This window comes from Python bivittatus, unplaced genomic scaffold (genome assembly GCF_059951505.1).
Source record: "Python bivittatus isolate LINGU-HERP-01145 unplaced genomic scaffold, Pbiv_v1 ctg000410_np1212, whole genome shotgun sequence".
NCBI lineage: Eukaryota > Metazoa > Chordata > Lepidosauria > Squamata > Pythonidae > Python > Python bivittatus.
In genome coordinates, this window is record NW_028277067.1 from 14,113,680 (window position 1) to 14,141,401 (window position 27,722).

General features: G+C 41.4%; 2 protein-coding genes across 10 annotated transcripts; one reads left to right on the forward strand and one right to left on the reverse strand.

Moving 5' to 3' along the window:
- The first annotated feature begins 4,149 nt into the window (after positions 1–4,149).
- Positions 4,150–17,417, forward strand: NOSIP (nitric oxide synthase interacting protein). Of its 6 annotated transcripts, XM_088143535.1 has the most exons (10): positions 4,156–4,505; positions 5,605–5,698; positions 6,434–6,570; positions 7,445–7,550; positions 9,207–9,288; positions 11,027–11,168; positions 12,674–12,780; positions 13,637–13,824; positions 13,968–14,076; positions 15,333–17,417. In XM_088143535.1, exons 3-10 carry the CDS (start codon positions 6,501–6,503, stop codon positions 15,402–15,404), a joined length of 876 nt encoding a protein of 291 aa, XP_087999661.1. In that variant the 5' UTR covers positions 4,156–4,505; positions 5,605–5,698; positions 6,434–6,500; the 3' UTR covers positions 15,405–17,417. The 6 variants fall into 6 exon arrangements, with proteins under 6 accessions (XP_007424199.1, XP_087999661.1, XP_025019818.1 ...); XM_007424137.4 differs by lacking the exon at positions 5,605–5,698 and having other exon boundaries at positions 4,150–4,239; XM_025164050.2 differs by having other exon boundaries at positions 4,156–5,698.
- RCN3 (reticulocalbin 3) lies at positions 15,869–27,207 on the reverse strand. 4 transcript variants are annotated; one of them, XM_088143534.1, is made up of 7 exons: positions 27,101–27,175; positions 23,675–23,914; positions 21,842–22,035; positions 21,094–21,266; positions 18,816–18,876; positions 18,371–18,570; positions 15,869–15,979 (listed from the first exon to the last, which is right to left on the reverse strand). In XM_088143534.1, the coding sequence occupies exons 2-7, from the start codon at positions 23,905–23,907 to the stop codon at positions 15,869–15,871; spliced, it is 972 nt and encodes a 323-aa protein (XP_087999660.1). In that variant the 5' UTR covers positions 23,908–23,914; positions 27,101–27,175. The 4 variants fall into 4 exon arrangements, with proteins under 4 accessions (XP_087999660.1, XP_025019816.1, XP_025019815.1 ...); XM_025164048.2 differs by lacking the exon at positions 27,101–27,175 and adding an exon at positions 26,820–26,839 and having other exon boundaries at positions 23,675–23,916; XM_007424138.4 differs by lacking the exon at positions 15,869–15,979 and adding an exon at positions 16,609–16,747 and having other exon boundaries at positions 23,675–23,916; positions 27,101–27,207.
- Positions 27,208–27,722: the final 515 nt, after the last annotated feature.

Sequence of the window (27,722 nt, forward strand, 5' to 3'; positions counted from 1 at the left end):
TTGGTTGTCGGAAGCTGGTTGGGAAGATTGCAAATGGCAATCACATGACCTCTGGATGCTGCAACCGTCGTAAATACATGCTGGTTGCCAAGCACCCGAATTCTGATCAAATGACCACAAAGATGCTGCAACATTTTTAAGTGTGAGGACCAGTCATAAGTCACTTTTTTCAGCACTGTTGTAACTCCAAATGGTCGCTAAATGAATTATCATAAGGATTACCTTTATAGAAAAGAAGCCCTACTGTGTTAGATAGAACTAAATTCTAATTAAGGTGGAAAGACTGAAGCTTTAGTATCTTGGCACATAACAGTTGTAAGAATAAAGGGAAAATGTTGTGCTGATATTTATGTTTAGATAAAAAATATCAATAATTTATTTTTACAGACTTTTTATTATTACCATAATTTTTAAAGAAAAAAGGAAAAGAAATGCTGATACAAATACAGATTTAAAAGAATATAGAAAATATAGTAAGAATGGGAAAAGAAAAAAGCCAATATAAGTAATAAAATAACTATTTGAATTTGAATTCGATCTTATGATCTAAAATTGTATTAGAAACTAAAATTGTATTAGAACAGTCTTATTCCTGTAGAACATATTAATGAAATAGATACTTTATTGATTATTGTATAGAATGTTAAATTTTAGCTTGTATGGTCACTCAGAATCTAATAATATGCAGTGGCAGCTTGTATTGTCAATCATAAAATAATACAGAATCCTATGTATATTTACTCAGAATTAAGTAATTCATTATTTCTATTGGGACTTACTGCCAGGAAGGTTATACAAGCTTGAGCCCACCCTGCTGGGTCTGCGCAGCAAGTTCTGCTGCCCATCACTGTCTTACTGCGGCAAGCAAGGCTAATGCAATCCCTGGTGCCAGACTCCTGAGTTCTGTACTGGAGGTGGGGTGGGGAGAGGAGGAGGAATACCTGGATACAGTGACTCCTTCTCTGCTGTGTGCTTGGTAATGGGCTGAGTAGTGTGGCTGTGTGAAGAAGGCACATGGTAGCAGACTGTAGGCATAACGACCAAATGCTTATAAGCCAGCCTCTGCAGAGCTTTTGAGGCAGCACAGTGCAAAGTGGCAACGCAGCTCAGAAAGGCAGCAGAATCTTAGGGCCAGCTGTACTCTGCATATCTGCTTGCTCTTCTTCTAGCTCCTGGGGAGAGGTGCCTGGCTATGGGCAATGGCAATGCACTGTGGGAAGGCAAGCAGTGGTTTATATGTAGCACAGTATGGTAATGTATATGTAGGCAGGAAGCAGCCAGATGTTAGCAGGGGGCAGGGTTCAACAGTACTGCATGCACTGTAGCAGCATACTTCTAAACGCGTGGCAGTTAGATGGTATGTAGGTCAGTTCAATGTATGGTGAATTCTGTGGGGAGGGAAACATGAGTTAGTAGATCAGAAGAGAGCAAAAGAGAATTGTGACCAACACTCAATGATGAAGCCCTGGGTTTACACATGCCTCTGGGATAGCCAGGAGAAGTTGATGTGATATGTCCTTATGGAGAACTTCATAGCCCTGCTGAATCCAGTAACTGAGTTGCGAACTTGCACCCTGAAACAGAGCACAGCAAGGAATGACTGAACGTTGTGGCATGTGCAAGGAATGATCTCACTATGGCAGCAGAGGCACAGGAAACTTGACAGGGAGCACAGGAAGGGCTCTGAAGGCTGGCAACATCCCAGATATAGAATGGATCCAAATGTTGTGATCATGTCTTATCAGGCTGCAGCATAACGGCATATCTTTGAGACTCTAGAACCAATGTACCTCCCTGTATGCAGACATGAATGTAGAGAAGTCTTTTACTTCCCCATCTACTGCCTAGTCAACTCAGTCACCATCTACTCATAACCTCTGTATTTGATGAAATCATGGAAGATATTGGGCAATCAGCAGCCACTCATCATGCACCACTAGATGTGGAAGAGGCACTCATTCTTTCTTTATGCAGCTCTCAGCCAGAGTAATGCTTAAATAGAGGTCCGTTAGGGTCCACTAGCAGATTGGTGAATGCTAACTTTTTCCTTCTCCAATAAGTCCATTGGTGGACCAATAGAGCATTGTATGTATGGACAAGGAATGTTCACCTGTCCTGGGGAGGCTGCTGGATGCAGTAAGAAAGGGAAATTCTAAAGTTTCAAGTACAAGGTAGGCTCATTCAAAAGATCTATAAATAGGAAGCATGTCCAGAAAGAAAGGAAACTGGTGCTTGCTGTCTCTGAACAGATGGGAAGGGAAGAGGTAGGGGAATGTACCACTTGGGGAGCACAGTAATCACCATGCAGACAGATCACCTGGCCAGAACCATTGCCAAACAGAAGAAAGGTCTGTAATTCAAACAGCAATTCATTATATCAGCTTCATTTCCAGCTTGCTGTGGCATGTGAGATAAGCAGCTTAAGGCTGCCATGCAGAAAAGCCCTTAGTCTTCATATATATGAGAAAGGTGCATTTCATAGGAAGTAACATTAACTCCGTTTCAAAATTTCTTCCACCTGACAGTCAAAAATTAGTTTGGTGGTGAGACCAACTCCTAGTTCTGGCATGGCAAACTGATCCCACGCTATGAGGTTTGCACAGGTGAAAATCAGCTTTTGTTTCCAAGAGGGCCTCTTCTGTGTAAAGAGAGACCTGCTGAAAGCCAGATTGTGGTTTTACAATTCCATCAAGTCTTTAGGAAGGTGGCTTTTCTCCTTAGATGACTTGATTTGCTGACTGGACCCAGGATATTATACATAGAACGTTTTCCTGATTGGCCAAAGCAACACTCATTCTCCCCAAAGAGACTGGCTTTTGTCTCCCATCCCACCTTTTTATAAAATCAGGCATTAGTGCTAGGAGAAACCTACAATGCAAGAAGGACCAAGAACATGTATTTACATTATCAATATCCAAGCACAACACCCAAAAGCTGTTTCTCCCCCAATCCTTTCTACAATAAACATGTGCTGGAACTCAAGACCTTGGGTAATAATAAGTAACAAGTTTAGCTTTGCTGACTATATTGATTTTATTTAGTATTCTGTGTAGGTAATAGTTGTTTTCCCTATATTTCTCTTTTCCTATAAAATCCTTTTTATATCTAAAGATCTGGCTTCATTCATTTTATAAGGGAATTTCTTATCAAAAACTTCTCCACATACAGGACAGCATACTACTCTGTTTCAGAATAGCCACAAGGTTCATTTATTTCTGAGTTCCATTTTCATAGAACTGGCCTGAAGGGGTTAGTTCTGGTAGAACAGCCTAAGAAGTGACCAGCTGGACTGAACAGGCAGCATTAGAAGTTCAACTTGATGGATGGTAGCTTAGGAGTATGTTTTACTAAAGTACACTTGTAAGGTATCTGCTAGGGAGATTTTAAAATTATCCCCCTTCCTAGTTTGGTAACAGGTAGCAACTTCTGTAAGGTCTTTGGTGGACTGCAAACCCTGAGGGACGGAGTTGTATGTCCCTGATGTAGGTAAATACAACACAACTTAATTTTTAAAATTTATTTTAAAACATTTATGGAAGATTGACAATGCAAGAATAGCCTTCCCTAATCTGATTCCTTCCACACACGAACTACAAAACCAACTATCTTCAACCAGATTAAGGAAAGTTGGTCAGAAATAGCAAGATTAGGGTAAATGTGCACTCCTTCAAGAGAGGGAAAGGCTTAGAACAAGGTGTACTCTGAATATTTTAGAATTCAATTCCCATCAGCCGCAGCCAGCAAGACCAATGACCCCCAAAACATTCGTTTTGCAGAAGTTTCCCACCTCTGCTCTAAATATCTTTTAAAATGGCAGAAGTATAAAATATACTACCACAGTGAAGTAAGTTCAATTAGCAGAAAACAGTGACTGCAGAGAGAAGCTATATACGCATATTTTTGGAGATATTTTAAGGGGTAAAGGCCCTTAGTTCCCCCCAAATCGCCCTCCCCACTCCTGAAAAGGGATCTTGGAGAAAAGGCCTTGAGGGCGTTAAAAACGCCATAACACAAAGCTGAACCCTCTTTTAACTCCAAGAACCTCCATGCGGAAGACCTTTCAGTTCCCAACCCCTTGTTTTCTTGCCAGCGGGCCGCTTTATCTGATGCGCATCCGGAGTACCGTTCTTTGGAGCACTTCCGGACTCATAGATTTCCTGCTTCCGGTTCTGTGAGAGGAATTGGTCAAGGAGGGGAAAACAGTCGTCTTTTTGAGCATTTCTTGAGCGGCAGAAAAAGGTTATAGTTGGCCAGGAATGGTTGTTAAGGTTGCCAACCTTTCAGCTGGCTCCTTTTGAGACATTTTGATTTGCAGCCCCAACCAGGCAGCTACCGCTTGAAAAGTTTCACTCGCTGTCGCCACTCGGCATAGCAGATAGTTTTTAACGGCTCAATAGCGCGCTGCTGTCGCTGTTTCTGTCGGTACTTATAGTCGGAAGGTCCTTCCGGGGGCCTGTCAGAAAGAGATTGCTGGCTTCGGTGACCAAAGTGTGGCTTGTGACGAGGTTCGCAAAATAACCTGGCTAATTTGTATCTCAGTATCTTTAGTATAGGTTTAGCGCGTTATGCAGACTTAAGCTAATTAATGTAACTATGATTCAGTATTCCTGGATTAACATGTGGTGCGAATGGAGCAAGAATGGATAAAATAGCCCTCTTTGACCTAGCATCCTCTCTGTGTCTTGAAATAATGTGAAAAATTAGAATAATGGGAGGTGGATATTTAAGGACTAAGTACAATCATTACTGAAATGTAGGGAAATGCTACAGTATGTGTTCAGAGGACATTATGATTTTTCCAGAGTAATTGAAATGTTGAGGGTCAGAATTTATTAAATAATGGCTGGGCTATATATTTCTCTTGCAAAAGAGTTAAATTTTTCTTTTTCTTTTCTGTAATTCATTGCTGCCAGCCTGTGGTTGTTCAGAGCTGTGCAGCCCAGATAACATGGCTGATATTTCTCTTTATTTTTAAATTGTAAGTGTGAGGATGGGTGTATTCATAAAGTTTGTAAACTTTCTATTGACTGTTTTGCTGAGGATGTTGAGATTTGTTATATGTCAATTTTGATAGCAATAATGTTCTTTGGAGAAGGACAAAACTGGTTAGAATGAAGTAGTTTTTAAGCAATCTAGAAATTTTATAGAAAGATAAGGGGTGCTGAGGATGATGTGTGCTTTTTTAAAAAAAAGTGAATTGTACTTTTTACAGAGAGATATTTGGAGTTTAATTACCATGGAAATAGTAAACAGTAATGTAATATTGTGTTGGCAGAAATTCTGTATCAAAAGAGCATAAAACTTTATGCAGATGTAAGCTCCTTTGAGTTCAGTGCTGTTTGCTCCTAGATAAGTATGCATATACTTATTCTCAGAGTCTCTCTTTCAGGAATCTAAGCTTGGTGTGATATAAATGAAACTGAAGGATTATAAGTTTATTTGGAGAAACAAATGGAATGCTGTGCAGTTTATTTTTTTTTTAAAGGAAGTATATTACTGTATTGTGGAAGGAATAGCTCTGTAATACATTAATACGGTTAGGGTTAAATAATAGGATCTTCTGGATCTGTTTAAATCTTTCTTCCCAACTTGGGCACCTTCCAGATATGTAGGCTTCAACTCCCAGAATTCCCTGGCTATTGTGGCTGTTGCTGAGATGTCTAGAAATTGAAATCTTCACATGTGGAGAGGGTCCAAGGTAGGGAAGATTGGTTTAAATAGAAAATATATGCTAGGGGGATGGGAGGCTATTGGTATGAATCAGTATCATGCTTGTTGCAAACATTGTTAACCATCCACCAGGTGGCAATCATTGACCTTACATGCTGATAAACAATTAAACCACTTTGACTGTAATTTTCTGTTCTTCAGATGCTTCCCAAATGAGGTTAAATATCAAATGCTTCAATATTTGTTGTGACTGAGCTGCTAGACTTGAGTTTCTCAAACAAGGGAAATGTAGTAGCTGATACCACTCAAAATGAAGCAGTCAGGCAATCTTGAAGGCACAGCTTTGTTTTTTAGAGTAGATAAAGCTGGAGCTGTTGATAAACCTCTTTTATACAGCTACCAGAAAGATGGGATCTTGTGATGAATTACTGTATGGATATGACATGACTCTCCCTACTAGGTTTGAGAATTGGTAGAATAGTAAGAAATTGAAGCAGAATACTTGAACGCAGTTCTACCTACCATAATTGGTTCTATTTTTCCCACACTTTTACAAGGATAGAACTAAACACCTAGTAAGGAAGGTTGGAGCTGCCTATATAATCATCCTATAAATATCTTTTTTTTTCCTATATATTCTACTCTTTTCTCCATAATCTTCCACTTCCAGTCATGGGATTTATTTCACCTGCTTCCTATGTAACACATATCAGCCTCTTTGTCTCTGGCATTAGATAGAATTAATTTAATATCTTCTTGTTAGAAGAGAGTTGGCATTAATAGAAGGACTCCAGAGTTGGCATTGTCTTGGATTGTCCATCTAAGGCTACATGACACGTCATGGCAAGAACTGTACAGCTGGAGCTGTCTACACATACCATGAAAAGAAAAAAGACACAGGTGAGGAGGCTGCTGACTGAAGTGTATGGACAGTGCTTCCTTGGTTGAGGAGTGGGGGAAATCTTGCCCCCTCATTGCAATAATGGAGTTGCTTTTGGAAATCCAAAGCAGTTTTTCTTAGCCTGTATCTGCTATGTGTGTTGAACTACAATCTTCATTCTCTGCTGCTAGCATATTAGTTGGCATTGCTGGCTGGAGGTGACAGAAAGTCATGTTGAGGAAAAGCAATCCAAGAGCAGGAGAGATCCTGTATGAAGGGGATGTCTTGAGTAGAATTGGAGAAATGTATCAGTAAATTAGAAGTGGTTGCAAAAAGAACTGATGAAAGCCATTATTATTTATCCAGTGGAAAGAAATTTTTTTCAGTGAAATCTGAAATCTTGTTCTTTGGGACCTCTGTGTCTAGTTATATTGTCCCCTCTTCCCATCGTCTTTATAGAAACAAGTTTAGGGGATTGTCACAACATTTGGGGCTGATTTCTCCCCACCCCTTTGGTTCTGCTCACAATTCCAGACATAACATAAGGAAATAAAGAAAGCCAGGACTGGGAAGCGGTTAGCTCTGTGCTGTTTATGACTAGCTGGATATTACAAAAAGCTCTAAGCTATTTCAGAGTTTTGGTCACACCCCTGGAGTGTGATTAATATGTCCTAGTGTTTCATTGAAACTCAGATTTAAACTAATTCAAACTACAAGCTTTGAAATAGAAACCAGCTGAGCCCCCTGAGCAGAGTTCTTGGCAAGCTCAACTTTTCTGGTTAGAGTGTTGTCAGTTGTTATTTTCTGATGGATCTAAGCAGCAATCCAGAGCAGCCATTTGGATAGCTTTGTCAGTGCTGCGCACTTGCTATGACCTTTCCTCCCTTTTTTCAGCTGCCTCTGGCTATGGGACTCAGAATGTCCGTTTGAGCAAAGATGCCGTCAAGGACTTTGACTGCTGCTGCCTCTCCCTGCAGCCCTGCAAGGACCCTGTTGTGACGTAAATATTGGATGGGATCCATCTGAAATATTTCAGAATCTTATGCTGAAGATCTGCTCTGTGTGTCCTTTTTTTTTTTTCCACTTTATCAATACTGTAATGAATCTCTAAAAAGAAAAGATAAATTAATTTCCCTTGCCCAGTACAGATAATTTATTTGTCCATTTGCTACATACACCTGTTGAACTTTTCCTTTTCCTTTTCCTTTTCCTTTTCCTTTTCCTTTTCCTTTTCCTTTTCCTTTTCCTTTTCCTTTTCCTTTCTTTTTTTGCAAATGTAATGGCCTTTTAATGTGTATTCGTATAAATCAGTGATGTACAACTTTTGTTGCTTGACAGCTACATCACATTTTGCATGACACATTGAGGGCTGGCCCAAGCCCTGTTTTGGAAGGAAATTTGGAAATGTTAGGGTGAAATGGGTACACTTTGCCTGTTAAATCCCCCCAGATATAAAAGAGGACCAGACTTTTGGCTCTGCACACTGGGGGGGGGGGGTTCCATGGGCCACAAAGGGATACTTCAACCTCTTTTGCACCCTTACTACAGAATCTTAATTTTGTTGGTGCTTTTCTCCTTCCAATGCTCAAAAAATAATGACATCCTGTTTTATAGAGGAATGGGGGTTAAAAGCTGGAACATGAATTCAGTATGTCTCTGTGCCATAATGCCCCCTTTCTCTGGGAATGTAAATCTAGCTATGGAGCACAGATCAGGTACTTCATGTATCCATTGTTACACAGGGGTTGTTTTGTTAGCACTATTTACTGCCTCATAGCATTGTGATCCACAGATTGCTATTTCTTATTATCATTGGTGCAAGAAGGAATTTAATTTTGGAAAGGAATGGGTCAAGAACAGGGTAGAGAATTGGAAGTCTCACATGGTCACGTGATCACCATTTGCAAGCTTCACAGCCAGCTTTTGACAGACAGAGTCAATGGAGAAGCTGGCAGTACGTTGCAAATTATGGTCATGTGATGTCGTGCTTAACAACCATGGGTGATTCGCTTAATGACCACAGTGGGAGTGAAATTGTAAGTCTGGCATGGTCACGTGATGTCCAACTTAACAACCACATCACTTAGTGAAGGAGTTTTTAAGTGAGGACTACCTGTATTTGTACAAAGCCTTTCTGAGTTTTGCTGATTTCATCTCTCTCCCTCCTGACCCTGCAGTTGTGCATTATTCATTCTTATTTGTGTTACCATGTGTTCCCTGAGCCACTTTTTTGCAGCCCATAAAGCTCTCTCCAATTATAATGGTGTGGTTTCTTGCCATTTTGCCATACAAATTAAAAAGTAATCCTCAAAATAGGCTTAGTGTAATTAAAAAGCAAAGACACCCTCCCAACTTCCTCCCCAAAACTCAGAAAAATAAACTCTGTAGTCCTAGCCATTTGCTTCAATGTATTGGTCACCATAGTTGTCCCAAAAGGGTCAAAGATTGTCCCCAGCCATTAAAAATGAACCCCATCTTGGCCTTTAGTTACATGTATTATGGCTTTCCAGATGTATCCTTGAATATAGGGACCAATATCTGAGTATAGTTATGCTCTGCAGTTCTCACTGTAGTCAAAGAGGCCGGAGGGGTTTGGGAGTTGGGTTATTGGGGGTTTACAAGTTCTGTTTATCTTGCTCCCCCCCCCCCTTTCCAGCCCCGATGGATACCTCTATGAAAAAGAAGCTATCCTGGAGTATATCCTACATCAGAAAAAGGAAATTGCCCGGCAAATGAAGGTATGTCAATATGGAGAGCTAGGAGGTTGGTTGGGTTCATACTTAAATATCAACTTTAATAGATATATTGGAAGAGTGTGCCTGAAAAGGCTAACAAATGAAAGAAGATGCGGAAAAGAATTGAATGCCAGTAACATAAACTATCTATGCTGTGTAACATGAAAATCAACCCATTAAATCTGACCTAACTGAAGTGGGTTTGCTATAATTTGTTTAGTAGGCATTCTTCATCTTTTGTGTAACATGAATTATTTTAGTCTTCTTTTGATAGCCCTGGTGCTCAGTGGGCTTTATCCACAAGGGCCCTTTTTCCTGTGACCCAATGTAGGCTCAGTTTGAGGCAAAAAGATGACTGGGAAAGGATACTTATATTTGTCCAGTGCCACCTCCAGTCATTGCCTGATGGCCAGGAGGTGCTGATACTATCTGACCAATGAGGCTGCAAGATTTAAGGAACAATCTGTCCAAGAAAAAGTATGGAAGAAGGTGTAGCAGAAAGTAATATTTTTAGTGGTTATTCAATTTTCTGTAAACAGCTTTGAGAATGTTCTCCTAAAACTAGTATATAAACATTGTAAAATAATAAATTTAGGATTTGGCTGAAAGCCACAGATGAGCTCCAGAGCTGTCAGCCCACCCAGATAACCCAGACAGGAAACACGACTAGATGAGCTAATTCTGTTTTATTGTAAGGCTACTTATTAACGGAATCTTGCAAGTCTGAAAGTACAAATCTCCCACCCTCCCTTTTTACTGCCTGAGTAGTTAGGGTGGGTCCTTCCTAAGTTTCTTTTTCTGGCCGTTGCTATGTTGGGGACTCCTTTCTCTTTTATCTGATAGTTCCCTAGGTGGCATTTCTCCCCCACTCCCCCAAATCTTCCAAGGTCTCCCTCACATCCCATCACAATGGCTGTGGCTGGATTTGGTTTCTGTTCCTCCATTCCCTTCCTAGAATTGGAAGATGAGCTTATAGAATAGGGAGTGGCTGAGACTGAGCTTCTTGAGTAAACGTTGGTATGGACCTTGCTGGCCATCGATTCCTGGCCTGTGTCTGTTACAGGAGGCAAAGAACAGATTTAAGTCTTAACAGAGGCATCGTGTCTTTTGGTCAGGCTTGCATGCAGAGTATCAGAAATACAAAGGGCACAAACAATTCTTGTGTATTCTGGTTGGCACATCTTCAGGTCCCATTCTGGAGGCTATTCATGGGAAAGACTCCTTTTTCCCTTTTTGAGTGCTGTGTTAGAGTAATGTAGGCAGGAAGAGATCAGCGTCTTTTATCAAGACTGTACATCTCTACTCAGCTAGAAGTCAAACTTTGGTTTATGCTTATGGCTCGGTTCCTGCTTTGGGGATATAGTATCTTGATTCCACAGTGCTGCTATGTAGCAATATAATGAGTTATTGGGGTCCATCAATAATATTTGTTCCTGTAGTGCTGCTTGTAAGCTGGGCATCCTGCAGCTGCAGTCTGGTTTCTTCATCTGATTGTCATCAAGCTTTTCACTTCTTGCTCAAACTCTTTTCTCACTTAAAACAAATCATGAAACAGACTGGTCTTTTTTTCCTAGGCTTTAGACTACTCTTTGGTTTTAATGAGCCCTGTTGTTTCCACCTCACCTATATCTCATAGAGAACAGAAACATGCTTATTACTTTGCTTTAGAACTGACATGCTGAAAAGTAGAGCAGCAGTAGAGATGATTTCTTAGTAAAGGCCTTCTTTTTGGCATCTGCAGGCATATGAAAAACAGAAGAATGAAAAGAAAGCAGAGATGGCAGAGTTGAGCAAGGCTGCCAAAGAGTCCCAGGTGAAGAGTTTCCTTGACAAAGAATTGAGCATTGTGAGCAAACCCCTCAATCCCTTTGATCGTCAGTCAGGTAAGTGTTCAAGGGTAGAGGAATGCAGTCCGTACTAAGCAGCTGGGGGTGGGGAGAGGAAAACTATCTTATTTGCCATCTGGGAAAGGATATCAAGAATGGATTCTTCCTTCTGCTGCGTGTGCACTCTCCTGTAAATCTTAAAGATGCTGCCATGCTTGATACGAATTGCTCCCACTCTCCCTGTTCTGGTCCTGCATGGTGTGGTGGCTTGAGCAACTCTGGAAACTGGGGGTGGGGGGAAGCAATCTCTTCTTACGAGGATTGAATAAAAAGTGATGGCTCCAAATAATCTTTGAAATTAGCTTTTTTTTTTTTTTGCAACACTTAATTGCAACAGTCAGAACTTTGAAACAAATTGTTAAGCTGAGTTTGAAGTAGCTCAAGTAGGATATTTGCTACAACATGACAAGCCTGGGCCTCACACCTTGTAAGTCGCCCAAGAGGCAATTGTGAAGTTGGATCTCACTGTCTTACCCTATCCTCCATACAATCCTCCCACCTTTTCCCAAAATTGAAGGAATACCTTCGTGAGCATCTGTTTGATTCAGATGAAGAGACTGAAAAGAGAGGTAGGACATGATTGAAGAGACAAAGTGTGGAGTTCTTTCGTGACAGCTTTAAGAAGCTTGTCCATCATTGGCAGAAGTGTGTTTCAAATGATAGTAATTATGTGGAAAAGTAAGTACAGGTAATAAAAGAGCTGATTTCAAGGATTATTTTCCTGTTTCATTTATTAAAATATCTCTATTTAAACTAAATCTATGGAGGTGGCGGCATTACTTTTCATCAACTCTCACATAAATAGCTCTTTCGCCTATGTTTAAGTTTCTGTCTCTTTCTCTTAAAGCTCTTTCCTACCCTTATTTGATTTTTCAGCTTCACTGCCCCCCCCCACCTCTTTCCAAGTTAGCTCCCCTGCTATCATTCTCTTTGAATATTTGTCTCGCTCCCCTGAATGTGAAATGGATCACCCAGGGGAAATGTGGGCAGTTGCTACAAGATATGAATCCTCTCCCAAGCATGGAATAACAATGCCTGCATTATTCCTGTCTTTGCTGAGCTTTGTAGTGTTAATGTAATGATGAGGGACATATTTTGGGATGCACAAGAGAAGTACTTCCTGCATCCTTTTACATGTTCTAGACTAAGTATGCACAGGGCCATTGAAACCCAATGTGCAAATTGTGCGCCACACAAGAGCACCGCATGAGGGGGGGGTCACCAGTTAGAAGGTAAAAATTGTTTTTGACTGTGTATGCATGCTGCTGGAATATTTTAAAAAAAGGCTTTTAACAACACATGAGTGTATATGCACATAGCTGGAATATAAAAAAATGTTTTTACGCACAAGGGCACCTGATATTCCAGCAGTGCCCCTGGGCATGCAGATGAATTCCAGTGCTCCTAGGCGTATAGCACTATCTTATCCCACCCACCCACAAACAATTCATGTTTGGAAATCTGTAGACCTTAATAACTCTGTTCTTCTCTGTGGATTATAGGAGACTCTCAACCAGGACCCAGCAGTGGAGAAAAGGCCAAACAACTACCAAGCTTTTGGATCCCTTCGCTGACACCTGAGGCCAAAACCAAAGCCATCCCAAAACCAGTGAGTTATCTTGTCATGCCCTTTTCAAGATTCACCTCTTGCCTTCTATTGGGATATGTACGTCTTGCAGTTTGTCTACACTACAAAACTAAACCAGCTTAACTGCCATGGTTTCTATAAAGAATAATAAAAGCTCTTAATCTTTGATTAATGTGGTGCCATATTCTCAAAGCATTTAGTTTCAGAGTTCTTAGGAGAAGTCCTAATGATTTAAATGTATTTACTTAATGGCTGTATTTGGATCTATGTTTTTTTCCCCCTCCAAAACCAGATAGCTTTTCGGTTAGCCTTGTTTTTCTTTGTTTATGGCTGTTGGTTGAAAAATGTCAAAGGCTCATGCTGCCTTTTCCAACCTGGTGCAATCCAGTTCTGTTGAACTATACATCCCATAATTATAATCAGAATGGCCACTCACCTCTAAATATTTAAAAAATTTCATCTGTATTTAAATGATCTGGATATATGAAGGGACTCTTTTTAAAAGATCTGATTAAAGATTAACCATGGGGGGAATGGAATATCTGGTTGCTTGGAAGATACCACTGAAATTTATTCACTGTGCATGTATATTAAAGAAAATTGCACGGATTCTAATTTTCCAGCCATGAATGGCTTCTGTTTTCAGGTTCCAGGTTTTTTTCATTGGATCTTGATATTCTGTATATCAAATCCTAGGAATAAAGCATTTGAGTTTTGAATATTTGAGTGCTAGTTTCAAGAGAGGATTAGAGTATGTGTTTCCATATTGATTCTAATCTATTCCATACCTTTCCTTTTTTTCCCCCCTGAGAACTCAGCAGTCTTGACTCCCAGCTTACCCTATTCTTGTCATTTCTGTTCTTACCATTTATTCTAGGACAAGTGTGTGTACTGCCCCATGAGTAGGAAACCACTGAAGCTGAAAGATTTGATCCCAGTGCACTTCACCCCTGTAGATCCTAGTGTAGATCGTGTTGGACTGATCAACCGGCAGGACCGCTACGTGTGTGCCGTCACACGAGACATGCTTGGAAACTCTGTCCCTTGTGCTGTGCTCCGTCCATCGTGAGTAATGAAATGGGGCTTTTTTGGACTGAGGAAAGGTTTTTACTAGCAGGCTATTTATGGGATGAAATCTATAGCTGGATCCAAGCATGGGAATCTGTGCCTTATGCTTAATATGTAAAGGAGGTGTCCTTTTTTTCAAGAGGCTCAGTTGTGACCCTGGAATGTGTGGAGAAGCTGATCAAGAAGGACATGGTTGATCCAATGAATGGGGAGAAGTTGACTGACAAGGACATCATAGTCTTACAGCGGGTGAGATTGACCATTAAAGCCCTTCTCCTATAGCTCCCAAAGTAGGCAATTTTAATAGTTCTCGTTCCAGTACATTTGAAGGATACCTGGTGGAAGGAGAGCTGATCTAAAATCTGTAGTCCTTTTTAAAGTCTTTATGTTGATCTAAAATATTAAAAGGTTACTCAGTGATTTTGATTTTCTTTAGTCTTCTAAGCATTGAATCCCATCATTCATTCTGCTGCAAAACATAGCCATCATGCAATTATCCAGCTATGCTCTGGAATAATTTCTGTGTTGTGATATGATTGGAAACATATTTTAGTGCTCCAAAGACCTGCGTTGATGTAATAGAGATTATCAATGCACAAATTTCTGCCAGCATTACTAGATATCTTGTACTATGGTATGTTATCCTCAGTGGATAATGAAGTTATCTCAATGATTTGCCTTCATGGTCAAGATACTCTCAAATATTTAAAATCTGGGGAACGTTTTTAGATTAAGTTGCTTTCAGCCAGTTTTATTGAAAAAAGAATGATATACAAACAATAGCATGGTCTTATCCCTGATATGCAGTATTGAGTAGCCAAAGATGAGTCATCATTGGGCTACAATTATTGAAATATTCTTGTGTGGATTCAGAAGAAAAGGCATAACCTTGCCCTATTCACAAGGTTTGAAGGCAGATTAAAATAGGGAGGGATTTGTGTTTTTTCAAAAAAAGGTCCACCACCTTTCAACCAAATGGTCCAGGATAATGAAAGTGGTAGTTAGTATTATCAGGAGGGCGATCAGTTCTCCATCCCTGCAGTTACATATAGAAATATTTTCTCTGGGATTATTTGGAGTGTGAATATTACATCTTGGGCATCTACAGAAGTTTGTGGTTCAGCATGTTGTAGAAAACTATTATCTTAGCATGTTGTATAAATCATACCATATACATGCTATGATATGGCAGGTTTCAAAATAGCAAGTCTCATGAACACAGCAGTCATGTTTTGTTAACCTAGATTTAGAGCTAAGTATGATAAGCAGTGGTAGGGAACTACATACCAACTCTGAATACTTCTGAACATGTGCAGAGAATTTCCTCATCCCAGGGCAACCACATGCCCTGGGGTTAGCTGTCAGGCAAAGCTTGGGCTCCAACTGTCATGTTGCCCAGCCGAGCACTGAGCCCAACAAAAGCTCTCTCACCGTCACAGGCTAGGTAAGTGTGGCCCTTCACTTGTTACCATTCCTCTTCCCTTATGAGTGTCCTCCTTCTCTAGGGTGGCACAGGATTTGCAGGGTCAGGCGTGGAGCTGGAAGCCAAGAAATCTCGGCCTGTGATGCAAGCTTAATACATTCAGATGGAAAAGAAAAGGACAACTCCTCCAGCCGATGCTAGCTGCCACCTGCTAGCCTGAAAAAGCCAATATTGGATATAAAGAGAGACAAAGTATCCCATAATTTTGTAAATAATGCTTGTTTGGTTTTGAAGTTTTTGAAATAATTTTTAATTTGGGAAATGTGTGGTCAAAAGCTTATTTTTAGGAGTCATCATTCACTTGCCAAGTTTTTTTTTTTAACCTTGGGAAGGAAAACAGAGGGTGCAGTTCACAAGATCAAAGGCCCAGTGTATCTTTTTAATTGATTAATTTAAAAAAATTTTTGACACCTCTATAAGGGGGGAAGCTCTTCTGTTGGATCAATCTCTTTTTTCCTAAAATTTTGCTGCCTCTTCTGTAGTCCAATCTATGGCACAATATCTTGAGAGGGTGGGAAGTGGTTTTATTAGTAATCCAGAATGTTACAGTTTAAGAGGTCACAACTCCTGGCGGCCCCCCAGATAACCAACTGTTGCTCCATACACTTTGGCGCTCTCAATGCTGTGCTGCATCATCTCTATGACTTCCTTCTGGGAAAGCTTGCCATCCTGGAGAACGAAGAGGTACAGAGAAAGAACTACAAGCCCAGACAAGCAGTGTTTATCCAAGGGATGGGGCTACCACTAAGATGCTTGCAAATACATTCATCCTGTACTCAACTTTTTTTGCCTGTGCAAAACAGACATGGGAGGTGATTTTGAACCCAACTGGTTATTTCATTATTCCCAACAGGTCCCAGATGAGTGTTTGAAAAGAAAACAGGTATCTTAGTCCCCTTAAAAGAAGGGGAGCACTTAAGGGAGCTAATCTTTGCCTCCCCTTAGCTAAAGAGTGTGGAACTTGCAAGGGAAGAATTTAAGTGCATTAAGAACATGGGTTGAACCTACCCTAACCATTACAGAAGAGATTAAATGCACTGGTGAAAGAAGGTGTAGGTGTATTTAATCTCCTCCTTCCCAAACCTCAGGAACATGGACATCTTTATAGCGCAGTAAAGTTCACAGTGCTTTGGGGGAGGTGGAGGCTGCAGAGGAGCAAGAATGGATCCTAGGGAAAACCACCCAAGTACACCAGCTACACTAGTTTAGGAGGAAAGTTTAAGCAGGCCCTTCCAATAATAAATAAGACAGCAATTCTCTTCTGGAGTGTGCTTCTCCCACCCCCATGTAAGGGAGAACCCGCTGTTGTATATCCCCCACCCACTCCAATCACAGTTCATCGTGCTTCTTTGTCAAGTCTTCACCATAGTTGGTGGCCTGGCTTCCCACAAACATGTTCCAATTGTCCAAAATCTCTTGCTTGGTTATTTTATCATCCTGCGATGTGGGGAGGAAGAGAGGCAGTGGGAGAAAAGAAATAGGAGGCAAGGAGAGAAATGCACAATTACAACCCAATTACATCCCAATCATTTATTTTTAACATTCTTGTATTGTATTGTTAGCAAATTATATATAAAAAAATAGATTGAAGCCATTTGTGTTAACTTTTCAGGGAGAAGGAAGAATCTTTTAAAAAATACAAACACTTCCAGATCACTGCTAACAGCCTCTTATAACAGTCCATGCAACAAATCATTAGAGGAGGCAGTTTTAAATGTTCTGCTTTTTCCTCATTTAGAGGGCTAAAGTTCTTTTTGGTGCTACAGAGATTACTGTATTCCTGCCCACTCCAGGATGAGAATAAAAAAAAAAACTTCTACAACAGCAAATTCTGAGTTGCTCTCCTTCTATTTTGCTATTTCATAAATATAAAGAATGGACAGCTGAAGCCAAATCTTGGCAGATGCATATCTCAGGAATCAGCAGCATGTGACACAAAGCCACCCACAGGTTAGTCCTGAACAAAATGTCCACTGGATCTGAATCTTGTATTGTACAAGCACTCCTTCCTTTAAGTAGCAGAGTGTTTTGCTTTAATTCTTCAGATAAGAAAAGTTTGCTTTCTTTTAAGAGATGCAACAGCAATAAAGAATGCCTTGGAAACTCAGTTTTCTATTCTCGTGGACAGGAGAGAGGAGGTTTTTCAGCAGAGGACAGACATTTAAAAGGTTTTCTAAAGCACGGTTAATCCTAACTCTAATGCTGTCACTTAATGACTTTTTTTTTTTTTTTTTAAAGCTTCCCTGAGGATGAAATTTGGGTCTTGACTGATATTGAGGAGCTGAAAATACCTTTCGTGTCCTAGAAGCTGGATGTGTTTATAGCCTTGTGCCACTTAACTGGGATGAGATAGTCAAGGGCAAGATTTCAAGTATTCATTAGAGATTGGGTTAGAACTGCACTGGTAGACAGATTTCAGTTGCACTGAAAGGAGTGAGTTTCTTTCAAGAACTAAATTTTGGGGTGACTGCGGTAGTACTGGTTAGACCCTGCCTAATATTAGTAAAAAGGCCTGTAGTGAAAGCTGGGTGAGCCACGTGCTTTGATTCTTTTTCTCCCTTCCTTGATAGGCTATATCTAAAGTAGGTTCTGCCAGAGATTTGACATGATTGCACCAGCTCTTTGAATTAGAGTGCAAGCCCAATTTGAAGCAGAGAAAGGAAAGAATGAAGGACCCTGTTTTAAATTCCATCCCTCTTCCAGAAATAGTTTTCCTTCACAATTAAAAAATGACCTATTTCATGAATTTGCATTGGACACATTGATAATCCCTAATTACAAGCTAACTAGGACAGAAGTCTTTAAGGAATGCATTGATATCCAGGATTATTTGAGGGAAGATCAAAATATTTTATTTCAACTTCCATATCCAGGTCAGGAGACCTGGAGCTAAAACTGCCCTAAAGTAAATTCTCCTTCAAGTTAAGTTTGACTCCTGGGGACTCACCTACTTTGTGCCAAAAATGCTAGTGGATCACACACAATCCATGGGCCACATATTTCAACTCCTACCCTACCCTGAGCACTGCTGCTCCTTCCCCATGCCGGGACTGTCCTCACCTTATCTTGGTCCGACTGAACAAGGAGATGCTTGGATTCCACTTCAGCATGGTCATAGTCTGGGGGCAGGATCCAGTGCCCAATTTCCTCCCGATCCATTTTCCCATCTTTGTTGATGTCTCGGTGTTCCAAGAATTGCTGACGTTCGCTTGTCACCCAGCTAGGTTCTGGCTCCCCAGTTTCAGGGGTGTATATGTCACCTGATCAATAAGAATAAGTGACATGATAACACAGATCTCCCTATTCAATGCCCCCTCTCCAACTACCGGAGAAAAGCAAGACCTTTCTGCTAATCAAGTCAATGAAGGAATAGAAGGGAGACAGAAAAGGGCAGAGTACTTCCTCCCTCTGGGCTCGAAAAAGGCTTACAGCTCTGTCCAAAACCAGCCTGCTTCTTAATAGGGGGTAATCCAATTCCATGCAGCCAGGATCCTTATAGTCTTACCAAGATACTCATCCACTTCTACAAAGCCATCACCATTCTTGTCTATGTCCTCCAGGGTTTCCTGAAAAAGTCAGAAGGTAGCTCTTAATAGTGCAGCAGATCTTTCTACAGAGATTTGTGCCAGAAAGATACCAAAACCTTGCCCTGCTCAAGAAATAGTGCCTCTGGTGAGATGTGATTTCTGTTCCTAGATGCTTGGTAGTGTGATGTGTCTGTTACAGAACAAGGAAGTTGTGTCTTGGAAAATGTGGGTGGGTCATAATCACTTTCTAAGTTTGGGCCTTGGTTACTCAGAGGAGAACCTACTCAGGCTCTCTGGCTCAATACTCCAGGATCTCAGATGAGATTTTCCCCAGATCTCATGGATTGAATATGGTTCCTTCTACCTGCAAAGCAGGTGCTCTAACACATTACAGCTGTTTCCACGTGTGCTATCATCTTGGACAAAATTGGAAAGGATTTCTCCAAGATCATAGTCAGCTTTGCATCTGGGAGAAAGGAGAGGCTGAACACAATACAACATACTTGAATCTTCTCTTATGCATTAAGGGGAAAAGGCCCATCCTTCAACTAAAACTCATAAACACAGTTTAGACATCAGAGAGAATACTAGGAAGTTTGAGAGCTTTTTGTTCCTTTTTTTTTTTAAACATAGGGGAGCATTTTAAATCAGCATCCCACTTCAGCTTTTGAGGTAGCAGCAGCCACAGTTCATTTCCTGCTCATCACGTTGCAAGTGTAAAGCAGATCATTGCTACCTTTTACCTTGTAAAAAAACCTGGATTTTTTTGGAGGATACAAAAATGTGGTCAGATCAAATAAGCCCAATATCTTAATTTGGTGATTAGAAAATATGCAGGTGTATCTTACTTTACATGGAGATCCTTTACTACCATCTGAAATAGTTTGTGAAGCAAAACTGTAACATTTCACAAGAGAGATAAGGTACAGTTAAAGGGGAGAAAGAGAAAACAGTATACATGGAAACTGCAAAGCAGGAATAAAATTTTTAATAAAATAAACCCTGAAGAACAGCTGCTGAGGTTGGTGCAAAATCTTTGCTGCACTTTCAGCTCTATTCTTTTATGTGTCACCCTAGGGAAATCTAATGGCAAGCTAATAATTTTGTTTCCCACCCAATATATACACCATCTATCACAGAAAAACACAGGATTTCTTAATGGTAAAATGTCTAGGACAGTGTTTCTCAACCTTGGCAGCTTTAAGATGTGCGGACTTCAAACCCCAGAATTCTGTGTGTGTTGAAGTCCGCACATCTTAAAGCTGCCAAGGTTGAGAAACACTGGTCTAGGAGGCGGCCATCATGAACATAGCTGTCATGAGCTGGGAAGATGGAGACTGCGATCTTCTGAAGCATCAGAACATTCAGATTCAGATCATTCTTGGTCTTTGATCTTTGTTTCAACTGGATAAAACCCACCCCCTATGTTACATAAGCCTATGGACCATTTGAAAGTCACAGTGTAATTATCAACCTGATACTTTTGGGAGGTTTTGAAGCAAAGCTTCTCTGATCTCTTGCTACTAGTCATGCTAGTGAGAATCTAGACTAAGCATTGCTTTTTATATATTACTTGGGTTTACATGTTGTGTTAAGCTGAAGGTCAGCCCAAAATACTAATAGATGGCATCCGCTGAATGTATGAAAAAAAATCACAAGATAAGACAAATCTCACAAGATCTCTGTGTTCCTCCATTTGGGGCATTGTTAAAAGATACATGCATTATTTATGTATTAAAATATTTTTGCCCACCTGATACTGCATAAAATCACACAGTGATACCCGCTAGGTGAAAATGTGGCTGATCTTTATATTAAGCTATAATTTGCTTGGTTTTGGCTTAGCATGATGGGAGTTACAGAGTTTGTAAATCATGGTTTATAACTTAGGATTTATGTGAATCAGAACACCATGGCCATCATTTAACCATATTTTGGTAAAAACCAACTATGGCAAAATGGAGTATGTGAATCCAGATTTAGTGTTGCTTTTATTCCAAGTATAAGTTCTCTGTTCTCGGTAAAGTTTCCAGTTTATTCATTCTAAGTGGAAATAACAAGATGCATAGCCCATGAATGGAGATGATTCTATCTGAATTTGAAATTCTAATTCTAGGGAGAGATAGAGAATGAAACCTGAAAATGTGCTATGACATGGTTTCCTTAGCCCTGTTGCTGACTAAACCACAATTAGATTCATACAGCCTGGTAAACCGGAGCAATTTGTATTGTTTAGTATGGTACGCCCAGCCTCACCGTCACTATAATGTCCCTCATGTAGTCAAACTCTTCAGGGTGAAGGAAGGCTGTGAATTCCTCTCTTGTCACACTCATATCCCCATCTTTGTCAGCTGCTTTGAATCGCCGCTCATCCCGTGCCAGCATCTTCCGGTATGAATTCTTGTCCTCAAGATCACCAAACTCTTCTCCTGAAGAAAGCAAAGACAAGAGCATCAATGAATCCCCCAGTAAACTTGAGCACATAATTAAAACTTATTCTTCTACAAGGAGAGGATTTCCAAGGTGTTTCAGTTTGGTCGACCAAAATGAACCACACACACAGAAAGGGTGATATGAGTGAAACAGTCCATCAGAATGAGCCTATATCTTGAGTGATGACCTAACCTCTCTGCATCAAGTGTAGTGTGGGGTCTTTGTAATGAGGCATGTGCTCATTAGGATCCCAGAAAACAAAGTATTATGTTATACTGCTGATTTATGGCCCCTTTCTGGAGCAATTCCTATAATAGAGGAAACTAATTTTTTGAGCAATTTGAAAAATCTGCTACGGTGGGGTGTAACAAAGCACCCATCATGAGAAGGCAAATTAGTAAGAGTAACCTAACTTCTCAAGATGCTGTCTACCTTCTCAATTTACCCCGCTTTTTTTCAGGCTAGGTGACTCTTACAGTATATGCTGCTCTCCTGGCCTCTGGCTTAACATTTCTTCTATCTCCCTTCCACATAAACATATGATTTTTCCTTTTCTCCCCCACCCCCTCACCTTCATAGTGACCATAAGTAGTGCTTTTAAACTCATTCCAAGTGATATGGCCATCATTATCCTTGTCATAGTCCTTCCAGTTCTTGTTTACATTCTCATAGATATAGCGGTTCTGAGTATGCTTGATCCAGTCCTTCAACTCAGGCTGAGTCACGAAACCATCCCCATCTCGATCAATTCGGTCCACAATCTTCCTGCAAGGACATTACTACAAAAATAAGAGGCCTGAAAATCCTTACAGAAAACATCTGGATTGCTCAATCCTAGTCTGATGTTCTACAAACAATGTCACAAACTCCCATAACACATTTATGGAACACCTTGGGAGTGGGGGCTAGGATTTCTGGGAAGTGTAGTCCCAACAATTCTGGAGGGTACCACTGGGAATGGCTAGTCTATACCATACTCTTAGGGCTAGTATTAAGATCCAACAGACCAGTCTAGAGCCCTGTGTTAATTATTCATTTGATCTGGAACATGCGTTAGAATCTTTTGCAGTACGTAGGCATGTTTTCTTAGTAAAGATGATGATGTTAGACCACAAAGCCAATTACCTAGAAGGCAATAGGAGAATTGTGGTCTCTCTCACTGGAGATCTTTAGGTAAGGTCTGGATGGCCACTATCAAAGATGCCTTATTTCTGAATATCCTGTATCAAGCAAGGGATTGGACTAGGCAGTCTCCATCTGGTAAAGGGTGTCTTGAGGCAGAAAATAGAAAACTTCCTTCTCTACCATATTAGTTCTTAAGAGTTCCAGACATAATTCCTCCTTGTCTGATCAGTTTTCTAAGGAGAAGAAAACTTGATGTCTTAGAACAGGGCTTCCCAACCTTGGCGATTTGAAGATGTGTGGACTTCAACTCCCAGAATTCCCAAGCCAGCCATGCTGGCTGGGGAATTCTGGGATTTGAAGTCCACACATTTTCAAGTTGCCACGGTTGAGAAACCCTGCCTTAGAGAAATTACTCTCAAATGGCTGGATGATCCCATCTTTAAAAGACTCTGGATTCATGGCATTGTTTCTTTGCATTTGACCAGGAACATAGCTTCCTGAAGAAAAAAAGGCAGTATAATGAGGTTTATGTTGGTGCTTAATACCTCTCACTTTGCTAAGGTTGTTTGTTTTGTTATTGTTTTGGGTTTGGGGGGGGTTGGCGATGTAGTTGAAATGGCTAAGTGCCACGTCAATGTAAAGTTTAGACGACAGGCAAGTCATAAAATCCAGTTGTTTCAAATATGCTTGTAACCAGATTGACCAAACATTAGCCTAGTTTGCACACCACAATAAGCCAGCATACTTAGAATCCTCCCTTAGAGAAACAAGCAAGCATTCTTGTACATGGCATTCCACCATTCTCACTTGGCTTCGCTAGCCAGTGGGAAGAGCTAAACCAAGCTGGTAGCCACATTCCTTATTTCTTTATTTCAGGCATCCAGACTGGGATCCCTAACTTGATTCCTCCTTAAGTTGGAATGAAAAAGTTTAACAAATCATGGTCAAATTTTTTTTTGGTTAGCCAGGCAAGAATAATGAGGCAACAAGTTTATTTGTTCTTTAATGTGATGTTCAAATTAGCTGGCTGTCAGTAAAAACTGAATTCTGCAATCTGCCCATGCTCAAATACATTAAGCAGATTTATATATTATATTATCTTTTGCTAAATTTATAGTTGCTTTATAAGTTGTAGGGAGAGGCAAAGTGACGTGCAAGTCACTACAACCCGCCCTTTGCCTTCTAAGAAGCTATCACCCTACAGGGCTAGACACTTGGTTCTCCTCTCCCAATTTTAGCATGCAAAATTCTTTGCCCAATTCCACCACTGCATCATTACCCCAGCCTCTCTTTGCTCTCTTCAGGAGTTAGTTGGTCAAATGTCTTGGCTTCTTCTTTGCCCAAAAAGGCTTCATGATCATAGCGGAAGTCTTGACTGTCATCATGGTGGTGATCACTGAGGTCTTGACCATGGTGGACACGATCCTTCTTGTCAGGGGGTGGCTTGGCCAGGGCCCAGACAAGACATATAGTCAGCAGATAGTAGTAGCAAAGTGTGTTCTGCCAAGCCATTGTATACCTCTTGGAAAAATAAAAATGATCAATAAGGGAAACACATAATACATACGTTATATATATCCCCGATACATCTGGGTCTGGAAATTTTGCTCCTCATCTCCACTGCCTTTACTGTCTTTGAGAACTCCTGCTACCTTAAAGCATGACATCCATTCTCCTAGGCTGCTCAGAGTTTGGAGAATACCCCTAATTCCCCTCAAGTCCTTCTTCTAAAGCTACCTTTGCATCACTCTGTAGATTATACTTATTGTACCCATACCCAAATTCGTGTCCTTTAGATGTCTTAGACAACAACATTCATCATCCCCTATGATCTGGGATTATGGATATGTAGTCTCACACATCTCTAAGACAGTTCTCTAAGACTAAGAGAGCTGTCCTGCTATTACTCAGCCCACATCCTGGTTCCCTGCTTACCCTTTTTGGCATCCCCCCTGCCCCGATTCTTCTCTATCACATTGTACGTTGTGAGCTCCTTGGTGTTGGGCCTGTTCTTCTGTACTTGGTAAAGTTCTGTGCATTCTAATGATGCTATTAAAATGACAATTTCTTCTTCTCTTTGCCAAGAAACCAGAGCCCAATGCCCTACCCCCATATATCTATTTGCCCTTTCCCCTCCTTTTTTTAAAAAAAATGTATATTACATTTATGCTTTACTTAGTTAAATGTTTAGTTTATGCTTAGTTCTCTACTCTATTCCGGGGTACCATGACTATCTCTCTGTAAGTTAGGTGATGCTAAAAGATTGGCCCAGTTATCAAATGAACTCCATGTCTGAGCAAGAATTTGGATGCAGGTTCTCCTCGTCTCAAATAATCCAGCACCTACACATTATTTGTTCTCAGCACTAAAACTTAGTCGTGATTGATTTTAGATCTGAAACAACACCTCCCAGTCACAGTCCTGCCATGTATGATGCTGACTTCATATGACTATCACCTGGTTTTGCCCTGGGGCCTCTCTCCAAACCAAAGATCATCAAGTCCCCATTCCCAGCCAAATTCTCTATTTAGTCATTCAACTTCCTTTCATCCTAGCCCACTCATCCAGACACAAAGCTCTCCAAGGATCTCTTGGAGGTGGGGATTAGCAATAAGGGCTGCACCTGCTCTTTCAAGGGGCAAAACATCAGCAGATCACAGCAGCAGAGGCAAATTAGGCCAGTTTTCAGTTTGCTGCCCAAAATACAGAACGTTCAATTCCTGAAGTAGCTCAGTGAAAACTGTCCCTGCTCTGTCCAGAACAAAGCCGCCGAAGAACAAAGCAACAGCAGAAAGAGAACACGGCTTTACATCCTGGGCTGCAGTACAAAAGAGACACTTCCAGTGCCAAGTTATTTGGACTATGGCAAAGACAGGCCCTGGGCCTGAATCAAACCCAACAGCCTCCTACCATTGCACAAAGCCCACTTAGCAAGCAATTCCACTACAATAAAAGCTGAAAAATCTATTAAGTCTTGTGGCACTTTAAAGAATACCAACAGAAGTATCTGCAGCTCAGGGTTGAACTGTGGAGTTCTTAATGCTCTCCAAGCTTGGTTGTTTGCTTGCAGACGTTTCATTACCCAACTAGGGGACATCATCAGCGTGAGTCACTTGCACTGATGATGTTACCTAGTTGGGTAATGAAACGTCTGCAAGCAAACAACCAAGCTCAGAGATCAAGAATTCCACATTTTAAAGGATAACAAATCTATTACAGTGGAAGCTTTTCTGCTCAGTCACAGCAAGTGGCAGAACCTAATCAATGGCTGATTTTGAAAAGGCTAAACAGGGCCAGGCTTGGTTAACCTGTTTTAACTTTGGGTAGGAGAACACCAGAAATCCTAGAGGCATAGACTAGACTGCAAAGAGAAAAAAAACATTCTGGAAGAAGGCAGTGACAACTGACTTCCATATTGTTCCCCAACCCCTTCCCAAAAGTGCTGATCTCTTCTTTTACTGACTTCCTCAGTAAAAAGGTGAAGAGGCATGGGAAATAGTGAACAAAGAGGTTGAGAAGAAAATGGAACAATGAGACAGTGATAATGACCTGATTAATTGTTGAGTATCTGTGTGATCACCCAACTATTGTTTTGTGAATGGTCAGTGTTATCTGTTGTCTGCACTTTCTACAATTAATTTTCCTTTGACCTCCTTGCTTACCATCCCACTAGGGATAAATATTTACTTATAATTCATGCACTGATGAAGTAGAATCTAGTGCCAGCCAGTCTCTGCCATACATACATTTGCTGTCTTTTAAACTGGATTGTGGTGCAACAAACTAATATAGTTACCCTCAGGGTGAAAAAATGCATATTTCACTCCCCCCCCCCTTCCCCATATGATTGTCTCCAAATGCAAGACAAATTAACATGGTTCAACCTAGAAGTTAAGAAAGCACAGGAGTTCCTGCTCCAGCAAGACACGCACTGTGGGATTCAGGCTAAAACACTTTATCCTTATAATGTCTCTTAGCAGAAAATGCACCTTTAAATCAACAAGCAAATGAAGAGAGAAGAACTGACACCCCGCATCAGAAAACGTCATGAAGAAAATCTATCTATGTGGTCGCTAGGAATCGAAAACGACTTGATGGCACATAATCAATCAATCAATCGATCAATCAAATCAGAAAACAGGGCAGGATGCAGAAGCTGGGCACGAACAAGTAACCGTCTCAGCAGGAGGTGGTTCCTGCTGCCCATTTCCAAGAAGGCCCGAGCGCCCCTAGGGAGCTGGCCCCTAAAATCCCACACGCGGCCACGTTGCTCGTCTTCTAGAGGCACCAGACGCCCTCCGTCCAATCCTAAACCGCAACACTCGGCGCCAACAGCCTCCACAAGGCGCCTGAGAGTTCAGCGCCGCTCTGAATGCTCCGATTTACTCCGTGGCTCCCGACAATCGCCTCCGGTCACCACTTACATTCTTACACCGCCAACCGAGAGCATCCCAACTCGGTTCTTCAGCTGCAACGCTGCCGTCCCTAACAAAGGAAGAAGAAGGTTTCCTTTCCCGACGTAAGTTCTCCACGGCCAGCCGACGCCCCCGGGGCCGTAGCCCCCTCCCCTCATTCCGTTCACCTCATCTCTGGTCTGCGCGTCCCAAAGCCCCTTTCCATTAATCCTCCCCAGGCCAGTATCGATTCCTCCATTTCCTGGGGAGGATTCCATTAATCGATTCCTCCATTTCCCCACGCCTTTTACCTCTTCCCCAAAGCAGCTCCCACATGCACGATCCCCACTCTCGGAATGCCGCCTCAGTTCATCTTCACCCCTCCGATGTTTCCCCGGACACGCCCCTCATCTCTGCAACACCCAATCCGGGCCCGCGGTCGGCCGAGGGGCGTGGCCGAGGGGCTCCGGGACTGGCCGGTCTGCGCCACGTTGACACAAAGTTCCGTTCGTCCCGAGGCCGGCAGGGCGGGCTCTTTCTGGGGTCCTCCGTGTTCCCCGCTTCTCGTCGCCCAACTGCAGCGGGACACCTCTCTCTGCCTCCACCCCGGCGTGCATCAGGAATCTGCCGCCACCCCTTTTTTGGCAGTCGTGCCAGGATTAAACAGAATGCGCTGCTAAAACAACGTGGCCGCCCAGTAATGTAAAAAAGGGAGGGGTAGCGGGCCCCGATCCTGTGCGGGGTATTTTATAGGGCATGATTTGGGGTCTTAGACTCGTGAATCTCCGTGTGTCTAAACTTCGGCTTCCATCTTTCCAACTCCTGTGTCTCTTCTTCCCAGAATGTGCTCCGTATAGTAATGTTGCTATTTAAGGGGAAGAAGATGTGACATCCTTCTCTCCTGTCCACACTCCAGTAACCAGAGAGCCTTTG

What these genes read in the sequence shown, in the direction of transcription:
- RCN3 (XM_088143534.1), bottom strand. Translation starts at nt 23,907, where the DNA reads ATGGCTTGGCAGAACACACTTTGCTACTACTATCTGCTGACTATATGT. An exon ending in TACTTATGGTCACTATGAAG is followed by an intron (nt 21,267 to 21,841) that starts GTGAGGGGGTGG and finishes TGCTTTCTTCAG; the next exon opens with GAGAAGAGTTTGGTGATCTT. An exon ending in TGAGGGACATTATAGTGACG is followed by an intron (nt 18,877 to 21,093) that starts GTGAGGCTGGGC and finishes TGACTTTTTCAG; the next exon opens with GAAACCCTGGAGGACATAGA.
- NOSIP (XM_007424137.4), top strand. Translation starts at nt 6,501, where the DNA reads ATGACACGTCATGGCAAGAACTGTACAGCTGGAGCTGTCTACACATAC. An exon ending in TGTGCTGTGCTCCGTCCATC is followed by an intron (nt 13,825 to 13,967) that starts GTGAGTAATGAA and finishes CTTTTTTTCAAG; the next exon opens with AGGCTCAGTTGTGACCCTGG. An exon ending in ACATCATAGTCTTACAGCGG is followed by an intron (nt 14,077 to 15,332) that starts GTGAGATTGACC and finishes CTCCTTCTCTAG; the next exon opens with GGTGGCACAGGATTTGCAGG.